We start from the raw sequence: 12,259 nt of genomic DNA, 5'->3' as shown, positions 1-12,259 counted from the left end.
AATCAACTTTTTGATGATATTCTAATTATATGACCAGCACCTGTAGCTTCGAGGCCAACTTCTTCTAAGTGTGATGTGGAAGGACTCCAGTGCGCGTATATCAGTATATCGTATATCAGTCTGTGTGGAATGAATGAATATAATATCAAAGTTTCACTTTTTGAATGGAATTACTGAAAAAAATCAACGTTTTGGTGATATTCTAATTATATGACCAGCACCTGTAATTGTGATGTCACAAAATCCTACTTGCACGTTCACGCATCAAACTGTGCTTTAAGGTGAGCACAGAGAAACTGCCCTCCTTTTGCAGGTGAATATGAAAACAGCATTCTAGTGTCAAACTCTGCACAGACATCAGTCTGCACAGTGAAGCTCAAACATCCAAGTGAACTGACAATAAGCAAAACACATTTTAATGGAGGAGGGCTTTAGTTTTCACTGATAGCTATCTGAAGCAGAGTTTGAAAAAAAGAATTACCAAGAAATACACTACCATTAGACTGGCAGTTGTCTTAATTTACATTAATGAACTTTGTCTATGAAGATTCTCAGTCATCCAGGTCATAGTTATCCAACGAAGGTTAAAATCAAGGGCAACTGGACTTGGCTGAAGATACAGTTCTCAGGAACTGAAGAAGTCCTTTGGATGAGGGACGAAACGTCTTCCAGTATCTTCAACCAAGTCCAGTTGCCCTTGATTTTAACCTTCGTTAGATATTATTGAACTTTGTTTACATTTAGTTTAATCTAATTAAATCCACACTTACACACGAGTCCAAACAATGAAGGCTTATCCAGACTCAAGGTTGAGTGTGCAGTGTGAGAGCTTTTGTTTGGCACACCGGTTAATGACTGGTTTCATTTGGCCTGTCAACACAGTGGTACAAAGCACTCAGTCAAAGCTGTACAGTATGTTTGTTATCAGGCAAACATACATGTTTGTTTAGCACATCCCCTTTGGTTTATGCCTTATTTACTAATTTAATTGGATAGATTTGTCTCACGTCTCTCAAGGACATTGTGTGATTTAACACACACAATGCTTAAATGTTTTTTAGCTTGTCATGTATTTAAGGAAGATCCAATGTGCAAACATAACTGACAAGTGGTATGCCAGTAGAGAGCACTAGATATGGTAAATTCAAGTAAACTTTAGTGTGGTCTATTTGCAGATATTGAGTGTGCAAAGAGTTACGCCAAAATGGCAGAATCTGCCAAGACGCTTGCAAGTCAACAGGTGAGTAGACTTGCACTGGCATTACAATTTTGCTCCCACCTTTTAGCTGTTGGGGATCGGCATTAAGACTTTCTCTTCCTCATTTAAGGAATTCATGCCTTTCCGTGAGGTCTACATGACTGCTTTCAAAAATGATATTGAATATAGCCAGCTGGTACTTCACACCGCAGCAATACTCCAAAGCAACAAATTCATGCAGGTAATCCAACAAAGCAAAAGATGCGTTTACTGAAATGGGACTTGGGTTAGATAATGGAAACAAGAGGACTTACTGACTCTTTGTGCGGTGGGTTGTGTGTTTCTTTCCAGCCCCTCTTGGCCAGGAAGAATGAGCTGGACAAACTACGAAAAGAGGTCAAAGAGCACTGGCAGAGAGAGCAAAAGAAAATGGTGAGTTGATTGCATTTTGTGGAGGGCCACACACAGACGCATACGGAATCTAAAGATGTTTCATTTCTCTTTGTGTAACCTGCCAGGACACTCCTATGACAGAATAAGCATAATTAACTAAGCCATATAATATGGCTATAATAAGCTATATAATACTTGCTAGTAATAGTTGTACATGATTAGTCTTATAAATTACTTGCTATTTAAGATTAGATTAGTTTTTATGTTAAGTACCACTAGATAAGCTCCCACGCAAAACAATCATTGAACATTAATGATTCATTTAATACTGTGATACTATACTGTAATGTAAATTACATTTGTCTCTATAGCATTATTAAAATGTATTACAGATTATTATTAACTTACATAAGGGTATGAACCTAAATGCTATATTTTTGTGTTAGCTTTGGTTAGCATCATTGGATTTGAGGGTATAAAACCCATATATAGGTTTGTTCGTACAGATTTGCACAATCTGTATATTTTCCTGTGTTTTAAAGCTTCCTGTGTTTACCACAGGAAACTGAGTTAGTATGGGAGTGGTTTTCATTTAAGTTGACAGACACAGTGGAAGAAAGACAAAGGTCCACTGGTAGACATGTTAACAATGTAGCAACATTTGCACTTGTATGTGGCATATCTGGTCTTTACACATACTGTAGGAGCAGTATGCGTGGAAATGTTTGTTTGTTTGTTTGTTTGTTTATGAACTTTAATATGTGTGTGTGCATCTCCAGCATGAGGCAGACAGTGCTCTGAGGAAGGCTCGGCTGCTGCAGGCCCAGCGGCAGGAAGAATATGAGAAGGCCAAGGTGTCCACCAGTCGCCTGGAGGATGAGCAGATCGGAGGAGGAGGTGGAGCGGCCGGTGCCAAACAGCTCGAGAAGAGGCGCAGGCTTGAGGAGGAGGCCCTGCAGAAGGTACCTCACCTTCTCTTTAGGGCCTGTGGCTCTTTGAATGATTACTGTGGGCACTGAACTAGACTCATGGACCTTTTCTGATGTTGTTTTAGCTTGTGCTAGATTATAGTTGTTGTTTTTTTTAATGTTAATTATTAGATTTTTTACTTCTGCTTACCTATTTTTTTTTACTTTAAATAGCTTTGTTTGGCATTTTAAAAGTTAATTTTACTCTGTTGCCTAATTTTTGTAAACATAATATCAGCCTCTATTACCCACATCACCGCCTTTGGCATTAACTACTCCCACAGAACAGGAAACATTTCTGCCCAGTAATTAAGACACACGCAGTCCTGTTCTAATGCACTTTTGTTGACATTTATTGGACACTGAAAGTAGAGACAGAGACGTACGAAAGGCACAACAAGAGTCCTGGGCGGGACTCAAACCCGGGATGCCATGACCATAAGGCAGACTAACCATAACAAAGACTATTCAAGGTCTATTATTCAAAGTTTGTACTGTCAGTTAAATTGTACCTTGCCGGGTCAGGTATAAAAGACAATGACAGTGTTTCCCCTAGGATTTTTTTATGGGGGGGTAGTCCATCCCCCGGAACTACGAGCGTCGCAGAGAGGGCGTGTTACGGACATGTGGTGTCATTGTAAATGCGCCATACTTTCTCCGTTACTCTTAGACATTTTTAGAGCTAAAGTTACTACCTCCTGATGGAGCTTGCTACAGTGATGCTACATTCACATGTTGGGCAACGAGACCATGAATAGGGCCCTATGAAATTTGTTTTTCTGCTGATGTAAAAAATTCCATGTTTTCTGTTTCTGTGTTTGATGATATAAAACACATTTCGTCATCAGAAAGAGTGTGTCAACCTGTGGTGGATGAATAAAATTTCAACAATTCAATAATTTACAGTGAATGCATTGATGCATACATGCACTGTGAATTGTTCCCTATCACACAGGGAGTTACCTGACAGCCTCCATATACTGCTTAACACACAGTATAAGTAGGTCTGACGGAGGCTACTCACATGTGGGTATTGCTCCTCCTTGTTTACAAAGCCTGACCGTACTTAGCTTTTTATTTTAACAAAATATCTGTCTCCTCCCAAACAGCCACGAAAGAATGGTAGGGGAAACACTGATGTATTGATTAAGGCCTTGTTTTTAGCACTAAGCTCTACTTTGTTCAAACAATACAGGAATTAGAGGGAAGATCAATGACGGTCTATTGGGGCGGCAGTCAATCAGGCTTAAGGAAATTGCTCTCCTGTGCTGACAGTTCATGTCCAAGACCATTAGCCTCTCCCATCACTTAAGCTTTATTATTTTAACACCCATCTGAGGTGATCATCAACTGCTGCCGCTCATGTGAATTTCAGCAGTTGCAACGAAACTTGCTCCATCCAGAGTCAAAGCCTCCATATTATTTTTTTACTAGCCAGTTATTTGAGAAGTATGATGGATTGTCTTTCTTCTGTTGGCAGGCTGAGGAGGCCAGGGAGCACTGCAAAGCATGTCAGATTGATGTTGGGGTGAAGAGAGTTGATCTGGCTAACACCAAGAGTGAGATCATCACACAGATCCGAGAGATGGTCTCCCAGTGTGACCTCACCCTCAAGGCTGTGAGTTCAGATTTTTTTTGCTGTAAATGTTTATCAGACGTTTTTATATAAAATTTAGACCAATTTGACTGACAGAAATAATGAACTGCATTTTGAACAGACTGATGGTTAATGTTGTTTGTACCTTGTTTCAGGTGACTGTCAATTGGTTCCAGCTCCAGCAGGCTCAGGTTGTATCTCTCCCTGTCAACCATCAGAGTCTGTGTGAAAATGCAAAACTGTACGAGCCGGGCCAGCGCTATATCGACTTTGTCAGGGGTCTTCCCACTGATGGGCCTCGCCTGGAGTCCCACTCGTTTGATTCAGCTTCCGTGCAAAACACAGGGTGAGACATTAAGATACAGCTGCTGAGAAACACATGGGTCCAGTGGCTTATGTTGGCAAGTGATTTAAGCAGTTGGTCAACTAAAAGACTGCATTTTTCCATTACAGTAGTTAAGCTCCACAGTAAAATTAATCTTTTACAAGTAGGTCTCAAAAGAAAGCTGACAAATGATTAGGAATATTTAGAAACATTCTCATCCTTATGAACAAAGTCAGAACAGATATTAACTGTAAACATAATAAACTGAAACCTGATATTATTGTGGGGTTGTGCCTAAACTTAAACTTTAACTACATCAGCCCCCTTAGTTATGAGTGTTTGTGTTTACTTTCTCAGATTATATCATGGAAATGACAGAGTAGATCAAGGAAATTACTTATTTTTGTAAGACCGATAAAGTGGTGGCTCTCAGAGGAGTTCACAATCCCAGACAAAGTTGTAAATAATTTTTTTAATTATTTGAAAAGTGTTTCAGTCTGTCCACATGTAATGTTGACAATCGTTTTAATATCAACAGCTTAAAGCTTGCATTAAATGATTCTGTGGGAACATGAATATTTATTTATGGTAAACAAGTGGTTGTAAATAAAGCGAAATGGGGTAAGATTTCACTGGTGAGAGGTGGAGTGATTGAGTGAGAGAGCTTGTTTTAGAAAGCGTGAAACAATTGGGTTGGCCCGGGGCTTCCCGCGGAAATGACTGCGGTCACGGGAGAGAGGAGCTGGGGCAGTGGGCTTATCATGAATTTCACTAAACCTCTGTGAAAGTTTAGAGTAGCTTTCAAACTATATACACATTGTTTCTGACTGGTGACTGATGAAAAACACTGATCATTTTGACATTTGGGCAATTTTTAGTACCCAGTTCTTGTGAAGGCTTTGGCCAAAAAAGTGTGTTTCCTTTTTGAGAGAGTTTTGTTGACACAGGTTTGCGGTGACACATACACAGATGTTAAAAAGAGAGTGCTTTGTTCTTATTTAGTTTTCTCCCTCTACCCCTGACCCCCCAACTCTGATGCCACCGATCAAAAGAATTCAGCTTGGGAGAGAGGAAGAGAAACTTAGACACATGCACATGTATCCTCAACATTGATCTAAATATAGGCTACTGACCTACATATCGTATATATTGTAAGATATGGTAGGAGGCTTTCGCTTACAATGGTTGGCATGGTTTGTACATCAGCCATTCGCAAGCCTATAATCTAGGGATGCACCGAAATGAAAAAGCCAAATATAATGAAAAAAATTGCCAAACACAGAACAAGTACATTCATATTTTTGCAATTGTGCTTTTTAATCAGTGTTTCCCACAGAATTTGGAGAGAGGTGGGTGGGTCACATATTACATGTACACATGTAATATGTTTTAAACTTTATGTGAATATAATCCAATTAATCTTATTTCCAAGCTGTATAGACACCTTCTTTTCAAAACTGGACGTTGTCACATGTGTATCTTCTCGCTAAATTCATACTGCAACACTTGTCTTTGTAAAGAGAGAAACTGACAGGATAAAGTTGCTAACCTGCCTGTCTGCTCGCTCTGGTCCGTTTCAGTTACTATAAAGGCTTGAATACGTGTGCACTCCAAATTTAGGTGCGGCTAGCTTAATCGCCATCTCAGAAAGGAGTGACAGAATCACTCAAAGCGGGTCAGACCACATGTTGCCTTTTCTAAGAAGTCAGACACAGATGGAGTGGATGTGCTAGGAGACAATTCAGCAGAACAGTGTCTGCAAACATCATCTTTCTCGGACACTTTAAAATGCTTCCACACTACCGACATGTCAACATAATTGTTAGGTAAAATTTAATCAGTCTTTTGACTTATTAGGCCCGAACAGAGAGAGTGCGATTTTTGCTGTTTTCGGCTGATTCATTTCAGTGGCTGAACATTCAGTGCATCCCTACTGTAATCATTGTTAATCACTGTTTAACTGCTACCTTTCATGGTAAGGTGTGGCTGATCTCATGATCATTCAGGGATCTTTTCAGTACAGATGGAAGTAGAAAATATAGTTTTAATACAATTTGATTTATAGATATCAATCTAACAAAAAGAGAGAAATCTTATTGCTAAACAGGAGTCTTATACTGTAATTATTCCTGGTCTTAAAGGTGAATATGGTCACTGTTTAACATACCAGAAATCAGTAGTTTTCTTAGGTTCGATCAAATTGTCATTTAAATTGAGAGCTTTAGGTATCTATCTAGCAACGCACAAGATTTTAAGGATATGATTTTACTCAACAGTGTTAATGAAAAGTTTGGAACGCAGTAGAACCTTTATGCTGCCATAGTCATGACCTTAATGTTTCATGATAATGACACACTGTTGTTTTAGAGGACTTTCTAACCTCCCTACAATACAATTTTGGAAAACCTTGCAGATTCAAAGATACTGAGTAAAGATAAAATATTGTACATTGTGGGTTTAAAAGTAATAGGATCCATGTTACACCCTTCAGAAATGCATGTTGCTTTAACTTCAGTAGCTCCGAGGCACTGTGAATTCACTATCAACAGTATTGTTATTTTCATTCCATCATTTTCCTCCCCCCAGGATGCCGTTCAACAAGCGCTCACTAAGTGGCAGCCACTCAACCCACAGCAACCTGTCACAGGCATCTGTGACATCTGACCTCCTTGGCGCAGATGACGTGGACAGTCCCATCAATGCACACACCAAGATTGCAGAGAGGCGCTCCAACAGTAGCACTGACATCCAAGGTACACAGGTTGAATCAGATGGCAAAGCCAGTTTCTAGTGGTATAATTTTTCAGTTTACAGGGCAAATGTAGAACAGACAGGGTAAAACCTTCCACATTTCCATTAGTCGTAGACCAAAATGTAGTGGAGCCACACACAAGACAAGTTGCTTTGTGAGTAATATGCAAAAATAATGTGAAGGAAACAGAAGCTTTAAACTGAAGCCAATTTCCTTGTGTTGTCATCTCCTTTTGTTTTGCTCTACTTATGTGTGAACATTGGTTCCACCCAGATCTTTTTAGGCTAATTGCTTCATCAGTGGCCAATGGGCTCACAACTTTAAGGCCCATTAGATGAAAAGTTAGTGGTAGTAAGCTCCATAGGTAAACAATACAAAAGTGCAAGTGTCAATTGGCGAATGACACTGCGGGTTGACGTGTGTGTGTGTGTGTGTGTGTGTGATGTCAGAAAGGAAAACAAATACTTTATGTAGGCCTCTAACCAAGAAATGGCATCATTTAAAGCATGCACATGCATACCCACTGAGGCCAGTTAACTATTTTCATTCAAGGGTCATTAAGTGATCTATGATTGTAATTGGAGACCAAGATCCATAACGATGTTTTATGTATAGTCTATAGTCAACATGACGTGTAAAAGTTTTTACAACATATTCACATACCCTGTTGTAATATGTTTTTATCCAGCACTTCGAATTCAGGCCCCATTTCGTCCTTGGGCCTCAGGCAGCCAGGGTGGAGGGATGTGCAGCGATTCGGAAAGTGCTGGAGGGAGCAGTGAGTCCCGTTCCATGGACTCACCCACTGCAAGCCCAGGTAGGGCCATTCAGGCAGCCAGCTTCCTTTTTAAGAGTTCATTATCCAAAGCTTACCTCACTGCCTACCCCAATGTCATCAGTTTTGTTGAGCTTTTAATTGAATTTAAAATCACCTTGTTAACCCCAGCTATCTCAAAATATCGGGCGTTATAAAAGAACCACACATTGCAGATGATCGACAGGGGGAGCATTCCTCAGCACTGACTGAAGTGCCCCTAGGGCTGGCCAATATTTTTTTTCCTGTGAAGTTGATGTTCACCCAACTTTGTTAGCGTGTTATGTCAAAATCAAGTGGCTTAGCAACCACTGAAAGTGGTGTCTCTTTGTTGAATATTGTGCAATTCTGGTAGTCTACAACACACACACAGTTGTAGATTTGGTGCAGCAATGTTTCCTCTGTTGCTATGCAACAGTAGATTTGTGTCACAATGTAACGTCCTTCTACAGATCTGCTTCCTAAAAATCAGGATGCAGAAGGCCACCACCCAGTGTTTACAGAGGAGCTTTTTATTCATTCAGTATTGTCTTATGTAGTTTAAGACCTTTTGATGTGTTCCCCTTATCAGATGGGCAGTGGACACTTAACCTGTGTGTCCACTTTCACTAATCAAAATTTGACATTGATAATGGATCTGTTGCAACTTATTATAGGCATACTATTGAATACGTTTCAATATAAGTATCAACATATTTTGTGGTATTTGTAGTGTAATTTGGGTGGTAGATTGTCAGTGAATTATTAGCAATCCATCAAAATGGTGAAAATGAGAGTTTCAGTTGTACTGAAGTACCTGCAACCCCACCCACCAACCCTCCATTCAAACCCCAGAGTGTAAATGGTGTAGGAGTTTATCCCTGATGAGCCTCCACATTGGGCTCATTAGAAAATCAACGTTATTTAAATTAGGCCTATTGGAAGTAATTGATCAAACCATGGAAGTGTGAATCACCAACAATCCACCACTGGGTATTTGATCAACAACATGAATAGACCACGCCTTTTTGGTACATTAAATTCAGAAAGTTGTCTCAGTCCAATGCTCATTCCCACCACTGTGCTCGAGCCTAAAGGGTGCAGGAAAAAAGAAAATTGAGCAGAACTGACACAAGTTGACCCGGGAGAAGTGGACTTACTGGTGTGTTCTGCCTTACTGTTCAGGAGACTTCAAGAGGAGATTACCCAGAACCCCCTCAACCGGCACCATGTCGTCTGCTGATGACCTGGATGAGCGAGAGCCTCCCTCTCCCTCTGATAACGGTGAGTCAAATTGAACAAATTTACTATATAATATATTTTAAGAAAAGTGAGTGTCTTTTGCCGATGCTCTTTGTCCTTCATTTCCTCTTTCTCTCCTTCCATTCTGCAGGTTTAAGTGAGATGATAATCGAAACTGCCAGCTCTCCAGGTCCTTTTAGAAACACCCAGATGTCCAAAGCTGCTCAAACTCACAAACTGAGGAAGCTAAGAGCGCCATCTAAGTGTCGTGAGTGTGACAGCCTGGTGGTGTTTCATGGAGCAGAGTGTGAGGAGGTAACCTTGGTTTCTTTTCTTATTATTTTGTTTTAGAACTAATAGAAGAAAACACGATCCAGCAATGATCCTCTGTTTGGACCTTCATTAAATGTAGTGAATCCACAGCATTCAGAGTATTACAAGTTCAAGATGATCTTTGCCAAAGCTTCACAATGGCTTCTTTATCACTCACGGTCAGCAAAATCAAACAAAAACAAATGAGAAAGAGCACCTCTTCCCGCATCAAAATCTTTGAACAAAGGGAAAAGTTGAAACTGGCCACAAGCTCTCCTCAGAGACCAAATCCACCAACTGGTCTCAGTCGGGGAACAAGCAGTGGAAACTGAAGACCTTTTGTTCGTCTTCAGAACAGTCGCCTCCATCACCCCTGTGCCCCCCACCCGTTTATTATTAAAGATCCAGTTTCTTTCCATATTTATTAGATACACTAACGATACACAAGAAAATAACAAAAAGGTTTTTGTTTTGTAAGTTTTTTTCAAGACTCATTGACAAGACTTAAGAATGTAGCTCTGCAGGTTATTGGAATTATTCCATGGCAATAGTTCAACGGATTACCAGACGTGAAGCTTTTCTCTTTGGCTTTTTGGTCCTAATTCAAGGACTAGTTCCCAACCAAACTACTTTTGAGTGCATATTTTTGTGCCCACACTGTAAAAAGCCTGAACCAACTGGAACTGATTGCTTGATTGGCTTTAGAGAGATCTGGAAACAGGGTGTCCATTGATCCTTACTACCATGCAGCTTCAACTAAAGATTTTGAATGGGATATATTGGCTCATGTTTAGTTTTTTTTTTTCATTAGTTTTATCTACTTTGTATATAGTCGGTCAATAAGTGTTTGCTTGTAGTATTCGTTTGATTGTATATAATCATTAACTTAATAGTTATCCTGGTATTATCATATTGCTTCTGCTACTATAATGATCCAACATATCAACTTGTTTCCAGTGTTCGTTAGCCTGCCATAAGAAGTGTCTGGAAACCCTGGCCATCCAGTGTGGCCATAAGAAGCTCCAGGGGAAGCTTCACCTCTTCGGCATTGACTTCACACAGGCAGCTAAGAACAGTCAGGACGGCATCCCCTTCATCATACGGAAGTGTACATCGGAAATCGAGAATAGAGCCCTCAACATTAAGGTATTTTCATTCAAAAATGAGAGATGAAATTGTTATTGTCAGGTTTATAGAAGGTTTGATTGCTATAAAAATGCTCACAGTTAAAATCCTGTTGCTTCTGGTTGCAAAGGGTATTGTTACTTCTTCAAACATTTTCTCTTTGGCTTCAAAGAGGATCCAATACTATGAATCAAAATTCAACTTTCAACTTAAAGTTTGCAGCATTTGCTTTAAATGCAGATACTGCATGATGTTTGTTCCTTTGGTGTATCTTATTAATATTCTGCAGCTGTTACCCACTTTTGCCATGGTGATCCTGAAAATTGCATCTAATTTTCCTGTGTTGAATGCATTTTGTTTTTGTGCTCTGAAGGGGATCTACCGCGTGAATGGTGCCAAGTCTCGGGTTGAGAAGTTGTGCCAGGCGTTTGAGAACGGCAAGCACCTGGTGGAGCTCTCCGAGCTTTATCCCCATGACATTAGCAACGTACTCAAACTCTACCTGAGACAGGTGGGCTGCTTTTGAAACCGTATAGGTATTGAGGTGTTGTAAATTTACTTGCATCTAAGAAGAGGGTAACACAAATAAGGACATGCAATGGTTAAAAGTGTGCTCTACGGGATAAAAGCCACTGCAGTAGTATGTATTTGTCTTTGTTTATTGTTAACACTCAACTCCCACCTCTCATCCCCTAAATCTGTCCCACTTGTCTATTTACTTACATATTTCAGTTGTTTATGTTTATTGATAACTTCCTTGTTTCATTTGTTTTTCTGGTTTCCTCAGCTTCCAGAGCCGCTCATCCTGTTCCGTTACTATAACGACTTTATTGGTTTGGCCAAGGAAAGTCAGAGAATCATTGTGGAGGAACTGGAGGCACTGCGGCTCAGTCCCACCCCAGTAGCCCCGGCCCCTGTCCAGGTCAGTGTGGAGCTCAACCGGGTCCTCTTCAAGATAAAGGACCTGCTGAGGCAGCTGCCACCCGCCCATTACAAGACACTACAGTTCCTCATAGAGCATCTGCACCGGTATGGCCGCCTCAGGCAAATAACCCATAAACCACATTTCTGCTGAGTACATTATTAAATTGGTCAGTTTACAAGTAGGGATGTGAATCTCAAAATGTAATAAGCCATTCAGTAGAGAAAAGTTCTTTAAAATTGATGTCCCCCTTACTCTCTCCAGGGTGACCGAGCAATCGGAGGAGAATAAGATGACAGCCAGCAACCTGGGAATCATCTTTGGCCCAACGCTGATCAAACCACGGCAGGCGGATGCTGAAGTTTCCCTTTCCTCTCTGGTGGATTACCCGTATCAGGCGCTCATTGTTGAGCTCCTGATCAGACACTACCAGATGGTCTTTGACACCCCTCTCAGTCCCCTGGTCAGCACCCCACCTACAGAGATTGATGCCCAACCCCGCCCCGACACCCGCCTCATCCACCAGGAGAAGGAACAGCAGCTGAGCAGGCACTCCAAGTCGCTGGGAGACATTAAGGAGGTAAATAGTCATTTGTTTTCATGCTAAAAATGTGATTGTGTTATTTTAATGG

At 40.5% G+C, this 12,259-nt stretch overlaps 1 protein-coding gene across 2 annotated transcripts in view; it reads left to right on the top strand.

Moving 5' to 3' along the window:
• The window catches only part of arhgap29a (Rho GTPase activating protein 29a), a 42,157-nt gene that overhangs the window by 27,577 nt on the left and 2,321 nt on the right, over nt 1–12,259 (top strand). For both annotated transcript variants that reach the window (XM_046063938.1, XM_046063942.1), the window contains 14 exons: nt 1,176–1,240; nt 1,329–1,439; nt 1,550–1,630; nt 2,371–2,553; nt 4,040–4,177; nt 4,312–4,502; nt 7,068–7,234; nt 7,922–8,050; nt 9,212–9,310; nt 9,420–9,583; nt 10,538–10,726; nt 11,079–11,216; nt 11,493–11,734; nt 11,892–12,207. In XM_046063938.1, the coding sequence (XP_045919894.1) occupies nt 1,176–1,240; nt 1,329–1,439; nt 1,550–1,630; nt 2,371–2,553; nt 4,040–4,177; nt 4,312–4,502; nt 7,068–7,234; nt 7,922–8,050; nt 9,212–9,310; nt 9,420–9,583; nt 10,538–10,726; nt 11,079–11,216; nt 11,493–11,734; nt 11,892–12,207 (2,213 nt within the window). The remainder of the gene's footprint in view (nt 1–1,175; nt 1,241–1,328; nt 1,440–1,549; nt 1,631–2,370; nt 2,554–4,039; nt 4,178–4,311; nt 4,503–7,067; nt 7,235–7,921; nt 8,051–9,211; nt 9,311–9,419; nt 9,584–10,537; nt 10,727–11,078; nt 11,217–11,492; nt 11,735–11,891; nt 12,208–12,259) is intronic.

The sequence above is a fragment of the Micropterus dolomieu genome, linkage group LG01 (genome assembly GCF_021292245.1).
Source record: "Micropterus dolomieu isolate WLL.071019.BEF.003 ecotype Adirondacks linkage group LG01, ASM2129224v1, whole genome shotgun sequence".
NCBI classification, from domain to species: Eukaryota; Metazoa; Chordata; class Actinopteri; order Centrarchiformes; family Centrarchidae; genus Micropterus; species Micropterus dolomieu.
Note: the sequence above shows the minus strand (reverse complement) of the source record. Positions and strands in the feature narration are given on the sequence as shown.